Genomic DNA, 27,952 nt, shown 5'->3' on the forward strand with positions numbered 1-27,952 from the left:
CTATCCTCCTTCTATCGAAGAATCAAGGAACTCCAGCAAAATAGTAAGGTATACAGAAGAAATGCCCCCTTCCTGTAGTCGGTATTGAGCATTGAGCCTCTTTCTCTCAATAAGCCGGTCTTCAAGAGGTGACATCTGGAAGGCGTACAGTTTAAGAAATCAGGTGAGGAGTCATCTTACGTTTGCAATTTCTGTGAATTGAGCATCACATTCATGTCATATGCATTATAAATTCATCATTTTTATTGATGTGATATATATCCATGGTTGTTTCATGCATTGAGGATCGGTGATGCCTCGCAATGGCATCATCGATCCCTCTGAAGAGCAGGTTTTAGCTGAATTATCACCTTTCCCATAACATTTTTACCTCATTTGTTTCAAAATTATAAGCCTCACAGGGCAATATTTTCTTTTTACTTTAAGTTTTTCAGACTCATATCTCGGTCTTCTCATATTGCATACCATCGATTTCATTAATGTTATTGAAGATTTTCTATTACAAAAAATATCAGTTTTTATTCAACCTCTGTACATGTAGAGACTGAGATTTCATGTGGCATCACCTCCTGTCTTACCATATTCACAAGTCTTCATCTGTTTTTTTATACAGGTTTTTCTATTTAACTATAATGTTGCCTAATTCACCTGTATCTAGCTGTTTTCTGCATACCCATATAGTTTTGAGAAGGGCGTCTGTATGTTATTATATCAAACGATGTCCATGAGGACTGATCGTACAACAAATAAATGCCACTAACCTAGGCACAACATCTTTCTCATTTGCACAATCTCATTCATAGTAGTGATTTGTTAACTCTGAATCCAATCATTTTAATTTTTTTTCTGTGTTTTACTAATTTCCTGCACATCACTTTTCCCATTTTACTTTTGCATCTCACATTTCCCTTAAATATTGTGATCATGATGTCATAATGGTCATTCACGTCCAATACCTTGTATCTCAGTTTCGTTCATTGGCATATCGCTTGTCATATTTCCACTTTAAGCACGCAGTTGCATTCGATCTTCACTATGTGCCATCATATTATTGCCTGCATTTTCAAAATTTAGATGCATAATGTAGAATCATCTCAAATTGCTATAGGATCACCTTGCTTTATCATAAAAAGTGCCAGCAGATGTATGTATGCATGGTAAAGCTTTCAACATGATATGACGTACCTTGATGGTTAACCACCGAAAGCAATTTGCAAGAACTAATCTGTAGCTGGTAACTCATTTGAGCAATACCCACCAGCCATCTGTGCACTCCCCAATAGTCAGCAACTTCATCACTGTATATTATTAGCATGTTGTCATCCTTGCATTTACCTCATTTCTTGTCATTTATGCTCATTTGCATTTGCATCTTATGTTCTTCCCTTGCACACGTCTCATTTTATATGCTTGTTCTCTGCATCTGTTGTATTAGATATGGCATGTAAATATGATACATTATTACTTCATTTACTGTATAGATATGCTTAAAATACATTAAAGAGCATCATTTATGTATAAAACTTGTTGTATTGATCCATTCATCTCAATACCTTATAATCTGTTTTTTATTACCTGTATGTATTCTATTCCCTGTAGCATCATTTTAATATCTGTATTATTGGTATATTTATAGACTATCTGTTTCAGCTATTGGTATCATACACATCTGTATTCAATCACCCTAGCATATGTACCAAATGGATTGAATTCGAGCTTGTTAACAGCTTGGTTCATATACAGTATATTCATTTTCCATCACATTTATCATGGCAGTTTTGTTAATCCTTCCTTATGTTACACATTTCACAGCATCATCTGTAAGTCCTTACAGATTCTCATATTCACTCTATTATACCCTCTATCACATGTATCATTTTAGCCTGTTATTCCTTATAATATTTCATTGTCTCATATATATGCACCCGTATGCTTATTATACAACATTTTCAGTCATGATTTCAGACCCACCAGTACCTTCTGGCATAGCTGCGGCGTCGACAACATAGATGCATTCAGCGTTGTACCTCATATAATACACTCAGCTACCCTTATATTTTGCCTGCCTTATACAATATTCTCTCATCTTAGCCCTACCTGCACTATTCGCTGTAGTCGGTTAACACCCTGAATCGCCAGATTGTTTCAGTTCATCTACATGATAGAATCAAACCAATAATTGGGAATAAAAAAAGAAAGAAAAGAAAAGAGTAACAAACTTTGGTTTTCACTATATTCAACTGTAAGCCTTCATATAGGAGTAAAATGAAATATGCGGTGTCAAAAGTGCTATGTCCTTGATTTAGCCGTGGGGCTTTTTACTGTAAAATATACAGATATTTCCTTGATTTGCCCAATTGATGTCTTTTTTTTGAAATTTGTTGTAGTTTTAAAAGATTTTTAAATGAAGAACATGTGAAAACCAGACATCAAATAATAAAAACCGACTCTCACTAGTGGTAGAGACCGGGTCGAACTCAGGGAACAAAAATATTTCGTATTCAAACAAACAACTAAACTATTCTTTATTGCCGAAATGGAAAATAGATTGAAAAAAGAAATCTAATTAACTACTTATTACAACAAATAAATACCCTACGCAGAGGGCGTAAAATACATTATTTACAAACCCAAAATTAAATTCCTAATTCTAAAAATAAAAGCAAAAATCTTCTACTCTTGTGCTCTCGTGTTACTCGATCACTTCTGCTCCACTCCTGTGCGATCCTGCACAAATCAAACGAACACGAGCAGTACAAGAGATAGAAATAAAAACTATACTAAACTGACTAAATGCTAAAAATATGAAGGAAATTATGCAAGAAATCTAAATGACAAGTTTAAATGAAAATGATTTCTAATTAAATCTAACTAACTAATTACTAATTACAAATGCTAATTATCTTACTTAACTAACAACTAACTAATATCCAATTGACTAATATCTAACAGTAAAATACTAATTATGAAAGCATATGAAATCAAAACAAGGGATTAGAAATTCAAGAATTGAAAAATCATAGAAGATGTAATGAAAATCAAGAACTCAGAATGTAAAAGAAATAGGAAATTAATAAAAAAATCAAAGAGTTGAACAACAGTACTTCAAAGCATGAAAGAAAACATGAAAAGTGTAAAAAAACAAAGATGGAAAAACTGAATGTAAAAGAAAAACAAATCAAAAGATAACTTTGTAAAACAGGAAATAAAAGGTTGAAGGGGACAAGAAATGAAATGATTTAGAGAAAATAGGAAAATGAAAGATAAAAACAAGAAATCGAAAAACATAGAGAAAAGAAACAAAAATTAAAATAGAAATCTACTAATTGACAACTGAAATTTAATGAATGCAAGACATTAAGGCATGAAGAACAAAAAGTTTAATGTAGTGAAACGCAGAAAAACAAATACTAAATGCAAAACAGAAACATGCATTGAAATGAAAACACAGAAAGCATTGAATGAAGAAAATAGGAAAAAGGGTATTAATGAATGAAAATGAAAAACAACAAATTCATGGAATGAAATAAAAGACAAAATACAAAGGAATGACAGGAATGTAAAGTAAACAAAATAGGAAAAACTGAGATGTAATTTAATAAAAAAAATAGGAAATTAGGAAATGAAAACAACAAATGACTCAAAAACACAACAGGAAATCATAAGAGATTGAATTAAAACACGAACTCATGCTGAAATGAAAGTAAACAGGAAATGACTGAATTGACTTACAAAAAAATAAATCGATTAACTACAAAAAAAATAGGAATTGTACACAATACCCACAGGATGTATCAGCTTCAGTCCAAAAATCAGAAAGCAAACCGATCCAGAACTTTAATCCAGAACTCCTGAGTTTAATTGATCAGCATTCAAACACTACTTGCCAGGAATCAACTACAGTTGATCAAGACTCAAACAATCGACCCATATTACGTATAAATCAGATCAGATCGTTGGATTTCAAACAATCAATTGCGAGAAGAATCATATAGGTCAGGCTTCAATAAACAAAAGTCAGATGATACTCGATTGGAGGATCGATTAACATTTACACAGGCCAAAGAGCATAGATCTCAGTTCACAATGCTATCTGATCTCTGATTGGATCCATAAGTGATTACAAACATGGTCTAACTGAACAGAGATCCATATGATCGATCAACTAATTCTGTAGCAGATACAAGGCCATCAAAATTCGATTCTCTCAGACAATGGATTCAATCAGGAATAAGAGGACTTCGATAAAAAACAGACTGATTGCAGCGATGATTAGAGATCCGGTAACTGCTTTCTGGAACTTAATACATTCAATCTAACTTTGAAACTAAAATAGAGCATATAAATTAAAAAACAATCTGGAAAGAAAACTATGCCTATGAACTCAACTCAACTATGATCTATATACAAAATGGAAATCAAATCAACGTGGACAAAAAATTGCTTACCGTGAAATCAAAACGAGATTGCAAGATTCAAGAAACAAGGAACAGGAAACATGCAAAAAAAAAATGGGAATAAAAAGATGATGCAAAAATCAACAACCAAATTAATTTCTTTTTTCGTTTTTCTGTAAACAAACTAAAACAAGAACGATTGAAAAGAAAGAAGAAGAAGAAGATGAAGAAGCTGAAGAGAGACTTACCGTAGCTGGAAGGGTTAGAGGAGAGCAGAGTCCTCCCTCACACCATCGCCGAACTGAGCAATCTCCACCAGATTGAGGAAGAAGAGAAAGAGGGAGAAGGGGAAGACAGGCAAAAGAGAGGGAAGGGGAATCCGATGGTGGAGAAGGGGGGAAAGAGAAGGAAAAGCGGGGAAAGGAGGATGGGTTTGGCGCAAAAGGGGAAGACAAAAATTTTTTTCCCCTTTCATTGAGTTTTAAAGCCACTGAGGTTTGTTTTGGAATTTTGAAAATTCTAACGACTACCCTTTAAAAGAATATTTACAAAAGAACTCATTTTGCTTAAGTTTTGAAAACATATAACTATCTCTATAAAAAAATTATTTTTAAAAACTAAACTACTACAATTATGTCAAAAACTAAAATATGCATTAAAATGTAAAATAACACTATTTTTCATGTATTTTCTATTTTTAAATCATTTTAGCTCATTTACTCAAAACTAGCATAAAATTGGGTTTTTAATTCATTTTCTCATGAAATCATGCATATTTTTATCTGAAATATCCCTAAAATATATGCATGATCAAATACCTCCATGCTTATGTTTTGCTAGTCCTTGAGCAAACTAGAAAAATGCAAGAAATCAAACTATCACTAACTCACTTTTATAGGAATCACGGTTGCATTTAGTACATGCAACAAGCCCTTTCAACCCTTGGGTTACCCTAGTAGACGAGTAACGTCTCGTGAGGGTTTGCAGTGATGCTACCCACAAACATCTCTGTCATGTATGCATAATATTACACATTCTCATAAGTAGTAGGTAATTAAAGAATTTGTTTTCATAAATATTTCCTGTTATTTCAAAATCAAAACACAATTAGAGTCTTTTATATACCACCATAAAAAAAGAATTTCTTTCACTTTTCTAAATATCACAATTATTTATGTTTTATTCTTAGAAAATCCAATAAAAACAAGTTATTATTTACTTATCTTCACTCCTATGTTTTCTGCACAGATTTTCTCAATCACACTTCTAAGCACTGAACTTTTTTTCTTTTTAAGCTCTTTTATCTTTTTTTTCATGCTTTTTCTTTTTGTGCACTTATTTTTCTTTTATAACATGCGTATGGTCTGCTTTTATGCCTTGTGCAATGCTAATATCTTCTATACTTTTTTAATGCTTACAAAAAGATATCAACAAAGACATAAAAGTGACTTGCTTCATTTACCTTTGCAATGTGAGAGTCAAACACTTCAACTTGTGTCTGTTCTCAGCTACTAAGGATCACAAAGTTTTTCACTATCCTTTTCAAAATAGAATTCAAAAGTTTCATCTTACATCTAAATCCCATCTACTAAGGATTGTGAAATTATCCAAACAACCTAACACATGCTCTTTTTCACCTTTTTTTTTTTACGCTTTTGTTCATTTGCTTAGTTTTTCAAAAATAAAACTATGCATATTCATATTTGCGATTCAAAATAAATTCTAACATGTATCTATTATCATTTCTTTGAAATCCGCATAAACAACCATAATTTTTAGATCCATGTCAGAAATTTTTTTTCGTGGGGCTTAAAAATTCTCTAAAAACATTAGATTTGAAATAACATTCATATAAGTTCAAACTCTTTCTTTAAAAACCTATTTTTCATGAGAGATATGTAAACATGTGCAAGAACGTCAACAAAATATCAAGGAGTGCAAACTACACCCTCCCCCATGCTTAAATGACATTGTCCTGTGATCATGCAAAAATTTTTCTCTCATTTCCTTCTTTTCCTTCTCTTTCCCTTTCTAGCCTCTACTCCCTTTTAAAGGAGAATAAAAAGATAGAAAAGGAAAAAAAGAAAAAGAAAAAGAAAGAAGAGAGAGGAACTCTTTTGCAAGGTCTCATTTGACCAAAGAAATGTTTTGAAAATCACTCGCCTCCATTTTGAAAATTTGCGGAAAAATGGAGAGACGAGATTCGCTCGTCGGTACGAGGTTCAACCGTTCCTGGCACCTTTACCAGGGGTAATCGAACCAAGGATCAAATTTATGCCTTTTTGCTTTTCCTAAATATTATCTAAAATTTTATTCTAAGTCTAAATGCACAAAGAATCATGCTTGTGCAATGAAAATACAGAAATGTATGCTTTTGAGAAAGTAATTTTGGGATTTTCCAAGTGATTCTGAAATAAATGTGATAATGGAGTGAAGAAAATGATTCAAAGGGTTGAAAAAGTTAGATTTTGAATCTAACTCAGAATCTAAAATAGATCTGGAAGAAGAGACTTGAAAAATCCAAGTTTTGGAATAATCAGAGACTTTGAAAAGATAAGTTTTCAGATGAAGAGAAAATGAATTTAGAATTTGGAATTTTGAAATAAGAATGAATTTTCAAAGTCAGAATGGACTTTGAATTTGGATCGATTTTAAGAATCAATTTTGAAAAAGGAAATTTTGAATTCATAACATAAGACAGGAATTGAATTTGAATTTAGACTTGATAAATGGATTTGAAGTTTTGAAAATGAGAATTGGAAATAGAACTAGATTTAAAATCTAGAATGAAATTTTGATCTGAAATCTAGCATCCAAGATGGAATTGAACTTGAAATCTGGAATCCTAAATGCAATTGGATCCGAAGTCTGGAATCCAAAAAGATAGAGATTGGATTTTGAAATCTGAATCTAAGGTGGAATTGGATTTTGAAAATCCAAATGGGACTTTGAATATAGATCTGGATTTTGGAAACCCAGATTAAATTTAAAAATGGGCTTTAAACTTAGGAAAAATTGAATTTTGAGATTTAGAATCAATCTCAAGACTTTGATTTTGAATTGAGAATCATGACTCAATCTTTTGGAGTTTTCAAAAAATAAAGAATAAATTTGATATTAAACTTTGAATTTTAAAAATCAGAAGATGAATCTGGGAATTTCAAAGTTAAATTGAACATTTGAAATTTGATCCGAAATGCAAAATTGAATTTGAAATTAAATCCTAGAAATGAAGATGATTTTGAATTTTTGAATTTGAATTAAACTTTGAAACTGGATTTAGATTGAAAATTGAATTTAGAATACAGGAATGAATTTGAAATCTCAAAGTCAAATTGGAGTTTGAAATTTGAATCTTTGAAATAAGATAGAAGGATGAATTTGATTTGAGAAATGAAGAAGATACTCAAAATCACTTGGATTTTGAGAAAGGATTTTGAAAATATGATATAGTTCTATCCTAGATTATGAAATGAATTACAGAATTTGAAATTGTATTTTGGAAAAGCATATTTCATTCTTTAACTGAATTGAAATAAGATTGAAGATATAATACATCTCTGACTATGGTCATTGAATGTATTATATAATAATAATATCTAAATTCAAGTGAAGAATAAAACACATTTTGGTGCCTTTATAGAGTTTAAGATTAAATTAACCCTCAATATATCCTGACTATGACCATTGATATATATCTTGAGTTAATTTTAAATTAAACTCTGATAAAGGAAGAAAAATATTTAAAAATATGATGATTTTGAAAGGAGATCCAGTGTAGATCCAATGTTATTCCATAAAAGATGAAAATCATAAGTTTTGTTCGCACCTTGACTATGGTCATTGATGCAAATCGTCAACTTAGGATTTAATCACCTTTTATTAGAATGGTGCACGTGCCATTCGTGTTTCCATTTGTGAATTTTTGGAAAATAAAAGAGAGAAATGATATGAGACCGATAACTCATGGTATTTACATGCTCATACATTCTAATCTAATAACTGGAAATATAAAGTTCTCAGTGATATCTAGCTATTACAACATTGATTTTGAAATTGAAATTAACATTCCTAAGCTAAGAAGGAAGATAACACTTTCCACATATTTCCTGCAAAAACAGAGTTAGCATGAAGCAAGATACAAAATGGGGAAAGAAGCTAAGATGCTATATTGGGATTAAAAATGCACATGGTAATAAGCAAATACATCTTTGAATGCATATGTAATATTCTAAATTAATGAGGAGATTTAAATGCATGTATATATGCTCCTAAATATAATGCTGGTTTAAAGAAGGGATGCCTATATAATGTCTTGTGTTTACATGGAAATGAGATGAGATATCACAATGTGTATGAACCTGCTTTTATGAAATTCAGAAAAGAATATGCAATCCAAGACCCAAAATACATAATTGTGCCTAAGGTATGGTGTCCATGAATATGATATGCCATGACATATCAAAACTTGAAAAGAAATGAAGCAACATGGAATGGGCTATTATGGAAATGGTGACAGCCAGTGCAAATGGTGTGAAGAGATACGAATACATACCTTTCAGGTTGTTGCGGAAGCGGAAAAACAGCGGATCGATGATGCTTGCTTTTGCTCAACGGATGTGTGCTCTCACTTGGAGAGAACAATGATTCCACGAGTCCAAATGCTAATCACGTTGATTCACCACAAAACGCACTTCCTTCTTCTTCTTACTGTTTCTTTTCTCTGTGCACAAATCTCTCTGTTGAGATTTCTCTCTCTCAAAGACTCAATGCACTGTAACTCACTGTGTATATCAGCGTTCTTTTTTTTTGTTTTCTGGCCTTTCTTCTCTATTTACGCCCAAATGAGAGAGCCACAGTAAATGGGGAGTGGGTGGTTTCCAAAACCGTCCCCTCCTCAAATGGTGGGCCGGGTCCGGATCTCGCCCATCATGGGCGGACCCAGTACCCAACCCAACATTCTCCCACTCGCACATGATGGGAATAGATCTTAGAAGAAGGAACACCAAACGTGCTCATATGGTGAATAACATCATGTATTCATACTGGCAAATGGACCGTGCGACTCGTGAACTTAGGGAGTGGAGGCATATTATGTACCGGTTAGTGTAACATAATAGCCTAAACCTGCAAATAATAAGATAACACAAGGTATACCTGCACAAGCCAAGTAAGAAGCTCACTGTGTCCTAGATCAAATACATTTTTCATATTCTAGCATACTGAATCCCTCTGCACATATTATAGTGCTAAGCTATGCTAGACAAGGCCTTTCATTATGCCACATGTTTCATCATAAACTCAAACATCCCCAGGATGCAGTAAAATAAGCTAGCTTTTAACATGTGCATAATCTGAAAATGTCAAATGATCTTCCTTTCCAACTCTTATTCTTTGAATCAAGATAAGTTGCTTTCCCAGACATGTTCTTTTAGACCGAATCATACATGGTCGTAAGCAACATGCTAAAGTAGCAACATTCATCTTTCTTCTTCAAATAAGGTTAAAAGTCAATAAGGACATCAATATATCTCTCTCTCTCTCTCTATATATATATATATATATTAAGGACTCACACAATGAAGAAGCAGGGATCATTCTTCATTTCCTTTTGTGGTCGACTTATAGTCATGGTGCGACATACGTGGTATGACTCATGTATTACGGCAAGACTTTCTCACTCCAGTGAGTGTATGCATACACCATAAATTCTTTGCCGTACAGATTTTTATTAGTTCAGTTCCTCCCCGAGAAACTAACTTGAGTCCTTCAGGATGCACATTCCCATGCAATGTCTATCCAAGTCCTCAGATCTGGTCAACCAGGTTACCCTTGATATTTAGATATCAAGGTCGGTCTCTCCATATAGTTAAATATACACAAGACCTCATCCTAACCCGGTTAGGGCGATGCATCCCATATACGTATATATGGCGGATATCATAACTCATTGTACTCCCACTCTTTTGAGTTATAATCACATGATATCCCCAAAATCCGACATGCTTCTTAATTCAGCAATCCTGGATTTTGTTACATCTCATCTCAGCCCGCCCACAAGCAGCGTCTGAGGCGATAAATCCGTGTGAGAAGATTTATCTCAAACCTGGTAGCATACTCATATAGATGTGCAACATGCTATACAATGATCATAGAAAGAAAAATATGAATAACATTAGCATATCAAATCTTACAAATACCCATAGATTTTACATGTTTAACATAAGAATCCCTATAGATAGGCTTAGTAAAGGGATCTGCCACCATATCTTGGGTATTAACATATGCCAAGGCAACCTTGCCTTTAGATACAATATCGCGCATATACTTGCATCTCGTATCAATATGTTTGGTTCTATTGTGAAACTTGGGATCCTTAGCAAATGCAATTGCCGCTTGATTATCACAAAATAAAGTCACTGGTAGTTTTGCTTCAGAAGAGAGTCCCAAATGTTTGATGAATCTCCTTAACCAAACACATTCCTGCACTGCGAACGATCCTGCAACAAATTCAGCTTCCATTGTGGACAAGGCTACACACGTCTGCTTCTTGCTACACCAAGATATAGCACCATTGTTCATCAAGAACACATAGCCAGACGTAGACTTACGCTCATCAGGGTCCCCACCCCAATCTGCGTCAGTATAGCCTACCACACGCATGTTATCACCATGGTAACAAAGAACTGAATCCGATGTGCCTTTAAGATATCTCATAATCCTCTTGACAGCCTTCCAATGGGCTTGTCCTGGATTAACTTGATATCTACTCACCAACCCTACTGCATAACATATGTCAGGTCGGGTGCACATCATAAGGTACATAAGGCTGCCTACTGCACTGGAGTAAGGGACTTTGGACATAGCTTCTATTTCTTTAGATTCCTTTGGACACATCTTAAGACTTAAATCATTTCCTTTTGCAACAGGAGTATCTATGGGTTTACTATCTTGCATATGAAATCGTCCCTTTTTTTTTATACAGTAACCAAAACCAGCAAGGGTTTGACAAGGCAAATGCCCCCAAGCTAGTTAAACCAAGTCATCTTATTGATTTGAATCTCCCCCAGTACTTGGAACAAGTCCATCATTCATCATCTCCATGAGTACATTGACAACTGCTTGCATGTTTCCTTCTTTATGGTTTATTTCCACCAGAACTTTAGATATTTCAGCCTCAGGGAGCATAGAACCAATCAATATATCCTAAATGAGCTCACCACTTTCTTTGCTCTTTCCCTTATTGTAAAGGCCCATGATTAGAGCAATAATGTTTCTTATATCGGGAATAAAACCATCACTGGTTAATTCTCTGTATAAATCAAGAGCCTTTTGTATATTGCCTCCTTTGCAGTGACTGGATCAGCACATTGTACGCAGTTTCTGTAGGCTACTGGTTGATATTTTGGAATGCTCTTTTTTTTTTAAAACACTTATTTTCAATAAAACTTTGGAAAATCGTCAACCAAAAATATAAAAACCGACTTTCCACAAAGTGGTAAGTACGGGTCGATCCTCAGGGAACAGGAATTAAACACAATATTTCTATAAAATTCAATTTATTAATGCCAAATGTCAACCTACAATTACAAAGTTAGTACAACTGCAATTAAACACTAAAAGAAAAGTAAACAAGCAATCAGTCTTCTGCTCCACACCAAGGGTATTTCCGTCTTTTCGCCGCTTAAAGAATCTTCTCACTTGGACAATATCCCTGGACACTAAATATGTTTTTCAACCTAAAAATGCAGAAAAATACAAAGTTAGTTTTCTATTCTAATAACGAAAACAATGACTAAGACTAGTTCTAATTTTACGAAAATTGTAAAGCAAATACTATTTATCAAGTAAAAATTAACTAAAATACTAAATTAATGCTAAAATTAACCAATTTAACTCTACTAATGCTGTATGATGATGATGCAACTCCTAAAATGCAGAAACTACGAAAAACAAATCTAAAAGGCCGAAATTAAGAAAATTACGAAACTGCCCCTAACTAGTGTAAAATAGCATTCTGACAGGTTATCGGAAAACCACTGTTTGACAGGGCAAACGAGGTCCGATTTTTCCGAAATTTGTTCTGTTCTGCAACTGACAGATGGAACAAAACGACAGTTTTTACAGAATTGAAAAACAGTATCTGGAACTCCAGATATAAGCGTTTCAAATCTGAGAAAAATCAGGATATCGCCAGTCCTGTAATTTAAAATCCAGAAAAAGCGGTTTTCGCAAAACGCTTAAAAATCAGACCAAATCAACTCCGAATGAGCTGAAATTTGGTCTGCAGTTAAATAACACGTCAATAAAGTGAATAGATGAAAAAAATTTGGAAAACACAGAGTTATGCACAGAAAATAATGCTAGTGTGATAGGGCAAAAATCTGGTTTTTATTTCAATGCACTATTCACTATATGAATCTATTTTAAACACTATGAACGTAATCTAACTATAATGCAGACTTAAATACTTCTATATGACATAATATATGCTGATATTGACTATGATAAAACTAAATGAGATCTAAATGACAAATGATATGCATTTCATGACTTTGCCTTGAATGAGCTAATGATGTAAATGTCCCTAAAATACTAATGCAAGAAAGTAACTATATGCATAAGACATGCAATACACATAAACTAGATACGACTATGCTAACTAAACTATTAATAAGAAAAAGACATTAACAATCACACATTTAATCAACTAATGATAAAATCTAACTAAAATGATTACATAAATAACTAAACTAACTATTCTAAGGACAAGATGACTGAAATACAAAGGAGAAGAGACCACTAACGAACCATGGGGTGCAGCCTTTGGAATGTGACTATGGTTGACTCAACTAGGCTCTATCTTAACTTAGCTAGGTTCGGGTTTGGCTAAGGTTGACTCGATCTTGGGTTGGACTAGGACTCGACTAGGGTTAGGTTTTGACTTGGTTAGGTTACTAAGACTAGGTTGGACTCGGTTGAGGGTTGACTTAGTTAGGTTGAACTTGGATAGGCTCGAGTTAGGTTTGACTCGACTCGGACTAGGGCTAGGTCTAGGTTTTGTTTTGACTTTGACTTAGTCAACTAGGCTCGAGTTGACTTAGGCTCAACTAAGTTGGACCCAGCTTAGGGTTTGACTAGGCTCGAATGGGCTAAGGTAAGCTCGGTTGACTCACTAGGTTTAGACTAAGTTTTTACCCGAGTTAGGTCTTTGACTAGGTTTAACCAAGGTTGGGTTTTGGATTTAGGTCTAGCAAGACTAGGATGAACTCGGTTTAGGTAGGCTTGAACTAAGTTGAATCAACTAGGTTTGACTTAGATAGGGTAGGTAGACTAGGCTGACCTAACTTAGGTTAGGGTTGACTCCACTAAGCTTGACTAAGGTTGGGCTTTGGTCTTAGACTCGACCTAAATGCGGTTTAGGCTTTGACTTGGGCTAGGCTAGGTTTTGACTAGACTCAAAGGGGGTGTAGACTAGGGGTTGACTCGACCTAGGCTCGGTTTGACTAGGTTAGGTCTAGACTAAAGTAGTAACCTCCTAATTAAGCTACAATTAATCCAAAGTTCACGATTTTAATGGAGGAGGTTGGAAAAAGGAATGTAATAATTACCAATATTCAAACTTTGAAATGCTTTGGATTCTCAAAAATCGCCCCATTTAAAGAGGGAGTTACACTCCTTAATTGCCTTTAATACCTTTTTGGAAATCTGAAAAGACCAATCTAGAAATCCACGATTTTTGCTTTTCAAGATGGAATTAAAATGCTTTTAATGCTCTATGGAAATCGTGTAACCTAGAGTGGAATTTTGGTTTAATTGCAAAACACTTTCCAAAGTTAAGGAGTAACTCCTTCTTTAATACACATTCAAAATTCAAATTTTCCTTAAATGCCTCACACGATTTTTGAAGAATATCCTTTTTCCAAAAGCTTTCCAATTTTCAATTACTTTAATTACCTCCCTTCTCCAAAAATCGCCAACTTCAATGGATGCTACTTTCTAAACTAATAGACTTAATTATACCTAGGGAACAAAAGAACTTAAATGGAAAATCGATTTCCTAGGAGTTAATGCTAACCTAATTCCAAAACTTACCTAAATGCAACCCTAAAAACGGCTAGAGAAGAAAGACCTAATACATTGAACCTAGACACCTTCCTAACTCAACTAATGACCATTAAGACTTGCTAAAAAAATCGACCAAGAGCTCCAGGGGAGCTCTAATGGCTGCCGCCCCACCTTGGGGAAGAAGAAGAACCACACGAAAAAAAAAATAAAATAAAATTATAAATTAACAAAAAGCAATAAAACTAAATAACCACTAATTTGATAAAACTAAATTAGAGAATAATACAAAGGACTCCTAATTACACCAATGCTAACAAGAACAGCACTATGCTGGAATTAAAAACATGAAAAAAAAAAAAAACTTGATTTTTATAATTTTCAACAATAGACTCAAAACACAAAAACGAAAAATTGATTAAAACAACTAATTAAATCAATCCTAAAACAATGAAATGACTAACACAACTATATACTGCTGTTAACACCTAAAACACACAGCAACTACACGGTTCACCAACATCAACACAAACATTTAACAAAAATACAAAGATCGGCTAGAATATCTCTAGCCGAATTTTTTTTTTTTCTTTTTCAAAAATACAATCAAAACAAGACAAGCAGCACCCACAATCAAAATGAATTAAAATAAACTTTTTGGAATAGGATTTTCAGCAAAACAACACAATACACATGCTGGACAAAACAAAAATATCAAAACAGAAAAATATTTTTGTAAAAATCAAGAATCGGCTAGAATAAGTCTAGCCGATTTTGGATTTTTTCTTTTTAATTAAAACCAAATACAACCCACACAAAAACCGAATAAAGTAAATCAAAATGAACACTTTTTTTATTGGATTTTCTGTAAAACAATATCAAGAACACTTATGACAAACTTGAAGAATCGGCTAGATGAAGATCTAGCCGATTTTTATAAAAAAGATGAAAAATCAATAAAAACTCGATTCCAATGAATCAATCAAATAAATAAACCTAAGCTAACGTGCTGGCCTATGCACGAATGCTATTCTAAGGTTGAAATAAAAAGAAAAACAAGAAACATACAGAAAATAACAAAACAAAAACCACACACACAAATTGGTTTTATCTAGAAGAGAAGGAAGAAGAAGACCTACCTTTTGGAAGATCCGACGACCGGGGGGATGAAGAAGAGCGGACCGTGGCTGGAGGTAGACGTCTTCTACAGTTCAAGGATGCTGTACTTCACCAAAAACGGCACCTATTGCAGCTGCTACACGTTGGAGATCCACCGGTGATGGAATGTGAGCCGATTCGCGATCGGAGGGTGTAGAAAGCCGGATGGAGGTAGGGCCGGCTCACCTTGGTGGTGTGTTGCGCACTCCCGCCCAAGGTTAATGGTCTCCACCTCTGCTACACCTGCAAAAGTACAGAAAAATGGTGAAAAGACAGCAAGGAATAAGAAAGAAATGAAAAGAAACCAAAGAAAGCTTGAAAATATGCTTGAAAATCAAGCATAGGTCGATCTTCAATGGCTAACACTTGGGGAAGATGGAGAGGAAGGAGCTGCTGCTGTAGAGTCACTGTAGGGGGCGTCCAAACACAGCCAAAGACGCCTAGGGTTCTTGAAAAAAACTATTTATAGTTTTGACATTTTTCAGAAAGAGTGTTAAAAAATAAAATATTGCTAGGCGCCACTTTCTGGGGGGTTTTTAGAAAAACTTTTTGAAATGGGTATGGATAGGTGTGTGGGTTGGGTTTTGGGCTTTCTCAGAGTTGATCCAAGGTCCAATTGACCTAATTGGGTCGGATATGGATCCGATCCACCTCGAAATCCGTGCCCAAACACTGAAATAGCCATAACTCTCTCATTTTAACTCCGATTTTTCTGAAATTCGAACCATAGCCCCTTACTATCAAAACACATCTAAACATGGGTTTAAAACCTTAAACTTGATACAAAACGCATGAAAAACTTGTTTACATGATGTGCATTTCATGCATCATCAAATACCCCCATGCTTGAATGTTTGTTAGTCCCTTAACAAACCCTAATCATGATATGCACTGAAGACAAGAAATGCTAAGCATGAATGCATAATACTACCTCACTTTCGTAGGAATCACGGTTGCATTTAGCGTATGCAACAAGCCCTTTAAACCCCTAGCTTACACTAGTGGACGAGTAAGGTCTCGTGAGGGTTTGCAGCGATGCTACCCACAAACATCAATAAAATGCAAGGATGATCTTTCAAAAATATTAGGCTCTTAAGAATGCAGTTGTAACAAATATTTCATGTAATTGACATTCTCAAAACAAGTTTAAAAATCTCATGCCTCCACAGTAAAAATTCTTTTCCTTCACTTTTCTAATATTGTAGCTAGTTCATGATTTTTCTCCGAAAGTCAAGTATTCTCATGTTTTACTCATTTATTCTCACTTGTATATTTTCTGCACAGTAATGCACATATATACTTAAGCAATGAAAATTTTCTCATTCAGCACATTTTTTTTTTTTCTTTCATTTTCAACTTTTGATCTCTTGCGCATTCTTCTCATAAGAGCACTATTTCGAATAGTCAGTTTTCGTGACCCGTGTAGCGAGCTTTGGGTCAGTGACTCCCAAGTCAGCCGACCTTAGGGCACTAGATACAGAGTATCCCTCGGACTTAATTGCTCGAGTCACTAGACCTTCTATTCTAATAGTTTACGTATAGTCTTCCTCTTGTCATGTGCAATGTCTCTATCTCTTAGGCTTTCTATGTAGTCCATGTAACAAGCTTTCGAACCGGTGGCTCCCAAACCAGCTGGCTTTGGGGCACCAGATGTAAAACACCCTTCAGATTCTACTTACTCGAACTACAAAGGCCACAGATATCGACTTAGACAAGAGATGATCTCCTTCGTTATCCTTTTCATTAAGATACTCAAACACTTCATCTCGTGTCTGAGTTCTACTACTAGGATTCACAAAGACATCAACAACTAAACGTAACTCTATTCTTTTAAACTCATTTTTCAAACCCATCTTTCCATTGCTTATTTCTTTCACAAAACATACTGTGCATACTTATACAAAAGTGATTCGAAATTTTCTAACAATCAAATACTATCTTTTCTTTGAATTATCTCATAAACAACTACTATATTTGATTCAGTTCAGAAAGAAAAAAAAAAATTTTATGGGGCTTAAAAAAAATTTTTAAACTGTTAGATTATGCCAAAAACAATCATATATGCTACACTTTTGTTCTTAAATGCCTACTTTGATTACCAGTCATACAAAAAATTTCTGTGTATTTTTGTGTGCATGCATCTAAACCACCCCCCCATGCTTGAATGACACTGTCTCTAGTGGCATACAAAATGAATAAAAATGTAATGCAAATGCACACTAAAAGACACTAACAAAAATATGGGAGAAAGGATAGATACAACCTGATTTGCTCTGAGCTTTTGAAGTTGATTTTCCTCTGATTCTTGAATTCTTTGAAAACTCTTCTCTGTACCTGGTAATTGATACACTAATTGTTAAGTTCATCCTGCATACATCAAAACACAAATTAGCACATGTGAAATGAAATACTAAATAAATAAAAACTCTGAAATGAAAAATAAATAATGTACATATGATACATCCCTCTGGTCGAATCTTCATGCCTTCGTGAGATGCACTATCTCACACTCACCATCCTGTAAGGCATCTGAAATGAATGGCTTCAGTCTTTGCCCATTTACTTTGAATGTACCTTGGGTCATAGGATCGAATAATGTCACTGCTCCATGGGGAAATACTTCTTTTACAATGTATGGACCTGTCCATCTCGATCTTAACTTCCCTGGGAATAAATGTAAACGAGAATTGTATAGCCACACTTTCTGATCTGGCTCAAACACTTTTCTGACAATATGCTTATCATGAAATGCTTTTGTGCGAGCCTTGTATAATTTGGCATTCTCATATGCATCATTCCTGAGTTCCTCTAATTCTGAGAGCTGCAGTGCTCTCTCTTTGCCAGCCTGGGTGAGGTCAATATTTAATTTCTTGATAGCCCAGTACGCTCTATGTTCTAACTCGACAGGAAGATGACATGCTTTCCCGAATACAAGGCGATACGGGGACATGCCAATGGGAGTCTTAAATGCAGTTCTATATGCCCAAAGTGCATCATCTAAGCGCTGGGACCAATCCTTGCGGTCCGGACGAACTGTCTTTTCTAAAATTCGCTTAATCTCCCTATTGGACACTTCAACCTGTCCACTAGTCTGCGGATGATATGGAGTGGTGAATCTATGATTGACAGAATATCTTCTCAGCAGAGAAGCTATCTGAACATTCCTAAAATGCTTGCCACCATCGCTAATCATCGCACGTGGCACTCCAAAACGACTGAAAATGTTGTGCTTAATGAACTTAAGCACTACTCTGTGATCATTGGTCTTGGTGGCCACAGCCTCGACCCACTTGGACACATAATCAACCGCCACCAGAATATATAAATTTCCGAATGAGGGCGGAAATGGTCCCATGAAATCAATGCCCCAAACATCAAAAATTTCGACTATCAAAATCGGTAGCAAGGGCATCATGTCCCTCTTGGACATGTTTCCAATCTGCTGACATCGCAGGCATCGCCTACAGAACTCATGAGCGTCCCTGTGGAGTGTGGGCCAATAAAATCCTGACTGCAAAACCTTTGCAGCCGTCTTCCTACTACTAAAATGCCCTCCACAGGCTAACGAATGAGAAAAATTCAAAATGGATTGGTATTCCTCCTCCGGAACGCATCTCCTAATGATCTGATCTGCACAGTATTTGAACAACTCCGGTTCATCCCAATAATAGTGCCTCACCTGAGATAGGAACCTCTCACGCTCATTCTTGTTCCAATGCTCAGGTATCTGCCTCGAAACCAGATAGTTCACAATATCTGCAAACCAGAGTAACTGCGATGTACTGACTGACATGATCTGCTCATCGGGGAAAGAATCACTGATCGGTCTCTGATCCTGCGTAGTCTCCACGATCAGTCTGGAAAGATGGTCTGCTACTACATTCTCGCTTCCCTTCTTATCTCGAATCTCGAGATCAAACTCCTGTAGTAGTAGGACCCAACGAATTAATCTCGGTTTGGTGTCTTTCTTATTCAACAAATATTTCAATGCAGAATGATCAGAATAGACAACCACCTTCGAACCGAGTAAATAGGACCTAAATTTATCCAATGCGAAAACTACCGCAAGTAGTTCCTTCTCTGTCGTAGTATAATTCATCTGTGCATCAGACAGAGTTCTACTCGCATAGTAGATCACATAGGGCTTCCTATCAATGCGTTGTCCTAGAATGGCCCCCATAGCATAATCAGAAGCATCGCACATAATCTCAAATGGGAGAGTCCAATCTGGAGGTCTCAAAATAGGTGCAGTAATCAAGGCCTCTTTGAGAATCTCAAAGGCCTTCATACAATCCTCACCGAAAACAAAGGGCTGGTCTTTCTCCAATAACGTGCAAAGCGGTCGAGAGATTTTGCTGAAATCTTTTATGAACCGCCTGTAAAATCCCGCATGCCCTAAAAATGATCGAATCTGCCTCACAGAGGTGGGTGGAGTCAAACGAGAAATGGATTCCACCTTCGCTCTGTCAACCTCAATACCACGCTTGGACACAATGTGTCCAAGTACAATCCCCTCCTGGACCATAAAATGGCTCTTTTCCCAACTCAGGACGAGATTGGTCTCCACACACCTACTCAGTACTCGAGCAAGTTTGTGGAGGCAATCTTCAAAAGAAGAGCCATACACAGAAAAGTCGTCCATAAAAACTTCCATCACATCATCAATCATGTCCGAGAAGATAGCAAGCATGCACCTCTGAAAAGTAGCCGGGGCATTACAAAGCCCAAAAGGCATACGTCTAAATGCGAAGGTGCCATAAGGACATGTAAACGTGGTCTTCTCTTGGTCGTCAGGATGGACAACTACCTGATTGTATCCTGAATATCCGTCTAGAAAGCAGTAGTAGCTCTGTCATGCGAGTCGCTCTAAGATCTGATCAATGAATGGCAATGGGAAATGATCTTTCCTAGTTGCCACATTCAACTTCCTATAATCGATGCAGACTCGCCATCCTGTAGTGGTCCTCATCGGAATTCTCTCACCCTTCTCATTCTCAACCACAGTGAGTCCTGACTTCTTCGGCACAACTTGAATCGGACTGACCCACTGACTATCAGAAATAGGGTAAATGATTCCGGCATCCAACCACTTCACCACCTCTTTCTTCACCACTTCCTTCATGTTGGGATTTAGCCTTCTCTGCATATCCCTAAATGGCTTGATTTCCTCATTACAATGGATCCTATGCATGCAGAATGAAGGATCAATCCCCTTTAGATCCGCTACTCCCCATCCAATCGCTGCCTTGTGCTCTCGAAGAATAGTCAGCAATCTCTGTTCCTGTTCCTCATTGAGCAAGGACGAGATGATCACAGGCAGAGTCTCATCATCTCCGAGGTATGCATACTTGAGTGAATCCGGCAAGGGTTTCAACTCAAGTTTCGGAGGTGACTCGATCGACGATTTGGCGGGGGTCTCCGCAAGTGGTGGAAGAGGTTCCCTGACTGCTCCCCAAGGTGGTCTCTCCGACGACACTCTAGACACATCTACACTATCTAAACCGCTATTCTTCTCTATATGGTACAAATCTAAAGAATCCTCAGTAATGTACAACTCGAGCTGCTCCTCCACTAACTTCTGTGCAATGTCTACATGAAAGCAGTCCATGTCTCCTGCTGGTCCCATCGCGGCATTGAAAATATTCAGTTTTACCTTCTTATTGCCAAATGAGAGATCCATGGCTCCAGTTCTACAATTGATGCACGCATTGGTAGTCGCCAAGAATGGTCTGCCTAAAATAATCGGAGTCTGGTGCTGGCTGTCTACTCCTTCCATATCAAGGATAATGAAATCGACTGGAAAATAAAAGTCATCCACTTTAACTAGCACGTCCTCCAAGACACCTCTCGGTACCTTGACGGAACGATCTGCCAGTTGAAGTGTAATCGGAGTCGATCTCATCTCCCCTAACCCGAAAGAATCAAAGAAATATCCGGGCAGAATGTTCACGCTTGCTCCAAGATCGAGCAATGCGCGTTCTATCCGGATGTTCCCTATAGTACAAGCAATGATAGGTGCTCCAGGGTCCTTGAGCTTGGGTGGTGTCTGATGCTGAAGTACTGAACTCACCTGCTCAGTCAGATGGACCCTGTTAGGAACTCGCTCTCTAGATTTACGCTTCTGCGTACATAGTTCCTTCAGGAATTTGGCATATGCCGGCACCTGCTGAATAGCATCGAGCAAAGGTAGGTTGATCTGCACATGCTTGAAGATATCAAGCATGTCCTGGATCTTCGCACCTTGCTTCCCTCTATAACCAGGAGACTCTAATGCTTTGGGATAGGGTGGTGGGGGAATATACTCTGCTGGCTCCTCCTCTTTGCGAGAAGGTTCACTCCTATCCTTCTTCTTCTCTGAGGATAAAGATGATGAAGGTGATGATGGGGATGGGGATGATTGTTGAGCCGACGTAGGTGAAACAATGGTCTCTGGCTCCTCTATCTTCTCTCTACTCTCTCGCTCTCTGCTCTCGACGTGATACTCACGTCCACTCCTCAAGGCCATAACTGATTTAGCCTGCTGCTGTGTCTCAGTATGAAATAGGCCTCCAGTCATCTGGTCCTTACCCTTCGGGTTCATGACAGCCTGACTCGGCAATGTACCCTCGGGTCTCCTACTAATAGCCTCAGCTAACTGTCCCATTTGCGATTCTAACTTCGCAATGGACTGCGTATGCGAGCTCAAAATCTGGCTACACTTCTCGAAGGCGTTCTGATTAGAGGTTTTCACCTCTTGGAATGCCTGGAGAAGTCTCTCCTCAAAAGATGTCTGCGGGGCAGACTCCTGCTGAATCGGGGAAGGAACTGAAGAAGAAGAAGACTGAGAATAGTTCGGTCTTTGAAATGGCTGAGTAAAAGATGGCTGCCGAACTGGCTGAGAGGAAGAAGGCATCTGTATAGAAGACTGTGGATTCTTCCATGAAAAATTGGGATGGTTACGCCAACCCGGATTATATGTCGATGAAAATGGGTTATTTGGCGGTCTGACGTAACCCTGAGCTGCTTGAACTTGTTCTTGAACAAATTCAGGGTACTGAGCTGCCGAAGGGCACTCAGTGATCTCGTGTGCCGGACTGGCACAAAGAGTACACACCTGCTGTGTAGTGGATGGTCCTGAGAGAAGCTGGTCCAGCTTCTGAGCAATCATATCTACTTTACACTGTAGTGCAGTAGATGGACCAATCTCAAGAACACCAGCTTTCTTTTGAATGCTAGGTGTGGCTCTATCAGAATGAGAGCTCGAAGCATGGTGGAGTGAATTCTCGGCCAATGTATCAAATAGCCTCCATGCTTCGTCCTCGCTCTTCAGCATGAATGTCCCACCACATGAAGAGTCGATCATCTGACGATTCTTGTCAGACAATCCATCATAGAAACTCTGCACCAGTTGCCATTTCGGCACCTGATGATGGGGGCATTTCCTGAGGAGATCCTTCATTCTCTCCCAGGTCTCATGAAAGCGCTCACCATCTAGCTCTGAAAAGCTAGTGATGGCTCTACGATATTGGTTCGTGCGACCAATGGGAAAGTATTTCCGAAGAAACTCCTGTTGCAACTGATCCCAGGACTCTATTTCTACAGAATCTAAGGACTTTAGCCAATACTTGGCTTTGTCCTTCAATGAAAAAGGGAATAGAGTCAACCTCAACGCATCATCATCGAAATTCTGTATCTTAACAGTAGAACAGATTTCGAGGAATTCATCTAAATGTCGGTAGGGATCCTCATGACTAAGGCCATAAAAGGATGGAAGCATTTGAATAATGCTGGCCTTAATCTCATAATGTGGCGCTCCTACATCGGGTCTCCGAATGCAGGATGCCTGAACATAGTCTGTGGGAATGAAGTATTCCCGCAGAGGGCGTGAAAGAACTGGGGGTGGAGGTGGAGGATCCATGTCAGCCATTGTTGCCGAACTTCGATGAGAATGTAAAATTCTCTCTGGGTTGTCAACAAATGGGTGTAATGGGGTTCCTAGACCTCGTCGACCCTGCATACACTGGTACTAAGACCAGATGTAAGCAAACGACCTAACTAAAATAAATAAACTAGCACAGGTACTAAAATGTAAATGAACAAATAACAGTAACTAAAAACAAACAAATATGCTATATAGCTATGTCAGAATTCTATACTAAATAATTAAATAACAAAGTAAACTATTCTAAAATGCTAAAACAAATAAATACAGGAAATCACAAACTATGTTTTTCTAAAACCCACCTGTCTAATCGCTCCTTGCAGAATGATAATTAAGTGAATCCTAAAAATAACAATATGTGAATCCTATATTTACTAACTATGTTAATCCTATATTCACTTACTAATCCTACTAACTAAAAAGAAAACAACTAATTAACTAACTAAAACAAAATAATAATAAATTAAACTCTAAGAAATAAAGTAATTAATTCGCCGTTCCCCGGCAACGGCGCCAAAATTTGGTTGATATTTTGGAATGCTCTTTTTTTTTTAAAACACTTATTTTCAATAAAACTTTGGAAAATCGTCAACCAAAAATATAAAAACCGACTTTCCACAAAGTGGTAAGTACGGGTCGATCCTCAGGGAACAGGAATTAAACACAATATTTCTATAAAATTCAATTTATTAATGCCAAATGTCAACCTACAATTACAAAGTTAGTACAACTGCAATTAAACACTAAAAGAAAAGTAAACAAGCAATCAGTCTTCTGCTCCACACCAAGGGTATTTCCGTCTTTTCGCCACTTAAAGAATCTTCTCACTTGGACAATATCCCTGGACACTAAATATGTTTTTCAACCTAAAAATGCAGAAAAATACAAAGTTAGTTTTCTATTCTAATAACGAAAACAATGACTAAGACTAGTTCTAATTTTACGAAAATTGTAAAGCAAATACTATTTATCAAGTAAAAATTAACTAAAATACTAAATTAATGCTAAAATTAACCAATTTAACTCTACTAATGCTGTATGATGATGATGCAACTCCTAAAATGCAGAAACTACGAAAAACAAATCTAAAAGGCCGAAATTAAGAAAATTACGAAACTGCCCCTAACTAGTGTAAAATAGCATTCTGACAGGTTATCGGAAAACCACTGTTTGACAGGGCAAACGAGGTCCGATTTTTCCGAAATTTGTTCTGTTCTGCAACTGACAGATGGAACAAAACGACAGTTTTTACAGAATTGAAAAACAGTATCTGGAACTCCAGATATAAGCGTTTCAAATCTGAGAAAAATCAGGATATCGCCAGTCCTGTAATTTAAAATCCAGAAAAAGCGGTTTTCGCAAAACGCTTAAAAATCAGACCAAATCAACTCCGAATGAGCTGAAATTTGGTCTGCAGTTAAATAACACGTCAATAAAGTGAATAGATGAAAAAAATTTGGAAAACACAGAGTTATGCACAGAAAATAATGCTAGTGTGATAGGGCAAAAATCTGGTTTTTATTTCAATGCACTATTCACTATATGAATCTATTTTAAACACTATGAACGTAATCTAACTATAATGCAGACTTAAATACTTCTATATGACATAATATATGCTGATATTGACTATGATAAAACTAAATGAGATCTAAATGACAAATGATATGCATTTCATGACTTTGCCTTGAATGAGCTAATGATGTAAATGTCCCTAAAATACTAATGCAAGAAAGTAACTATATGCATAAGACATGCAATACACATAAACTAGATACGACTATGCTAACTAAACTATTAATAAGAAAAAGACATTAACAATCACACATTTAATCAACTAATGATAAAATCTAACTAAAATGATTACATAAATAACTAAACTAACTATTCTAAGGACAAGATGACTGAAATACAAAGGAGAAGAGACCACTAACGAACCATGGGGTGCAGCCTTTGGAATGTGACTATGGTTGACTCAACTAGGCTCTATCTTAACTTAGCTAGGTTCGGGTTTGGCTAAGGTTGACTCGACCTTGGGTTGGACTAGGACTCGACTAGGGTTAGGTTTTGACTTGGTTAGGTTACTAAGACTAGGTTGGACTCGGTTGAGGGTTGACTTAGTTAGGTTGAACTTGGATAGGCTCGAGTTAGGTTTGACTCGACTCGGACTAGGGCTAGGTCTAGGTTTTGTTTTGACTTTGACTTAGTCAACTAGGCTCGAGTTGACTTAGGCTCAACTAAGTTGGACCCAGCTTAGGGTTTGACTAGGCTCGAATGGGCTAAGGTAAGCTCGGTTGACTCACTAGGTTTAGACTAAGTTTTTACCCGAGTTAGGTCTTTGACTAGGTTTAACCAAGGTTGGGTTTTGGATTTAGGTCTAGCAAGACTAGGATGAACTCGGTTTAGGTAGGCTTGAACTAAGTTGAATCAACTAGGTTTGACTTAGATAGGGTAGGTAGACTAGGCTGACCTAACTTAGGTTAGGGTTGACTCCACTAAGCTTGACTAAGGTCGGGCTTTGGTCTTAGACTCGACCTAAATGCGGTTTAGGCTTTGACTTGGGCTAGGCTAGGTTTTGACTAGACTCAAAGGGGGTGTAGACTAGGGGTTGACTCGACCTAGGCTCGGTTTGACTAGGTTAGGTCTAGACTAAAGTAGTAACCTCCTAATTAAGCTACAATTAATCCAAAGTTCACGATTTTAATGGAGGAGGTTGGAAAAAGGAATGTAATAATTACCAATATTCAAACTTTGAAATGCTTTGGATTCTCAAAAATCGCCCCATTTAAAGAGGGAGTTACACTCCTTAATTGCCTTTAATACCTTTTTGGAAATCTGAAAAGACCAATCTAGAAATCCACGATTTTTGCTTTTCAAGATGGAATTAAAATGCTTTTAATGCTCTATGGAAATCGTGTAACCTAGAGTGGAATTTTGGTTTAATTGCAAAACACTTTCCAAAGTTAAGGAGTAACTCCTTCTTTAATACACATTCAAAATTCAAATTTTCCTTAAATGCCTCACACGATTTTTGAAGAATATCCTTTTTCCAAAAGCTTTCCAATTTTCAATTACTTTAATTACCTCCCTTCTCCAAAAATCGCCAACTTCAATGGATGCTACTTTCTAAACTAATAGACTTAATTATACCTAGGGAACAAAAGAACTTAAATGGAAAATCGATTTCCTAGGAGTTAATGCTAACCTAATTCCAAAACTTACCTAAATGCAACCCTAAAAACGGCTAGAGAAGAAAGACCTAATACATTGAACCTAGACACCTTCCTAACTCAACTAATGACCACTAAGACTTGCTAAAAAAATCGACCAAGAGCTCCAGGGGAGCTCTAATGGCTGCCGCCCCACCTTGGGGAAGAAGAAGAACCACACGAAAAAAAAAAAATAAATAAAATTATAAATTAACAAAAAGCAATAAAACTAAATAACCACTAATTTGATAAAACTAAATTAGAGAATAATACAAAGGACTCCTAATTACACCAATGCTAACAAGAACAGCACTATGCTGGAATTAAAAACATGAAAAAAAAAAAAACTTGATTTTTATAATTTTCAACAATAGACTCAAAACACAAAAACGAAAAATTGATTAAAACAACTAATTAAATCAATCCTAAAACAATGAAATGACTAACACAACTATATACTGCTGTTAACACCTAAAACACACAGCAACTACACGGTTCACCAACATCAACACAAACATTTAACAAAAATACAAAGATCGGCTAGAATATCTCTAGCCGAAAATTTTTTTTTTCTTTTTCAAAAATACAATCAAAACAAGACAAGCAGCACCCACAATCAAAATGAATTAAAATAAACTTTTTGGAATAGGATTTTCAGCAAAACAACACAATACACATGCTGGACAAAACAAAAATATCAAAACAGAAAAATATTTTTGTAAAAATCAAGAATCGGCTAGAATAAGTCTAGCCGATTTTGGATTTTTTCTTTTTAATTAAAACCAAATACAACCCACACAAAAACCGAATAAAGTAAATCAAAATGAACACTTTTTTTATTGGATTTTCTGTAAAACAATATCAAGAACACTTATGACAAACTTGAAGAATCGGCTAGATGAAGATCTAGCCGATTTTTATAAAAAAGATGAAAAATCAATAAAAACTCGATTCCAATGAATCAATCAAATAAATAAACCTAAGCTAACGTGCTGGCCTATGCACGAATGCTATTCTAAGGTTGAAATAAAAAGAAAAACAAGAAACATACAGAAAATAACAAAACAAAAACCACACACACAAATCGGTTTTATCTAGAAGAGAAGGAAGAAGAAGACCTACCTTTTGGAAGATCCGACGACCGGGGGGATGAAGAAGAGCGGACCGTGGCTGGAGGTAGACGTCTTCTACAGTTCAAGGAT

General features: G+C 36.4%; 1 protein-coding gene and 1 non-coding gene across 2 annotated transcripts; one reads left to right on the forward strand and one right to left on the reverse strand.

Moving 5' to 3' along the window:
* Positions 1 to 27,952, reverse strand: LOC149845510 (uncharacterized). The gene is made up of 3 exons (XM_089988232.1): positions 27,873 to 27,952; positions 21,721 to 24,407; positions 1 to 135 (listed from the first exon to the last, which is right to left on the reverse strand). Exons 2-3 carry the CDS (start codon positions 23,614 to 23,616, stop codon positions 1 to 3), a joined length of 2,031 nt encoding a protein of 676 aa, XP_089844358.1. The 5' UTR covers positions 23,617 to 24,407; positions 27,873 to 27,952.
* Positions 23,021 to 23,123, forward strand: LOC149845511 (small nucleolar RNA R71). Its single transcript, XR_016430706.1, has one exon. It is a non-coding gene; the product is annotated as a small nucleolar RNA R71 (small nucleolar RNA).

Source organism: Nuphar pumila, chromosome 2 (assembly GCF_984573655.1).
Source record: "Nuphar pumila chromosome 2, dmNupPumi1.hap1.1, whole genome shotgun sequence".
Taxonomy (NCBI): Eukaryota; Viridiplantae; Streptophyta; class Magnoliopsida; order Nymphaeales; family Nymphaeaceae; genus Nuphar; species Nuphar pumila.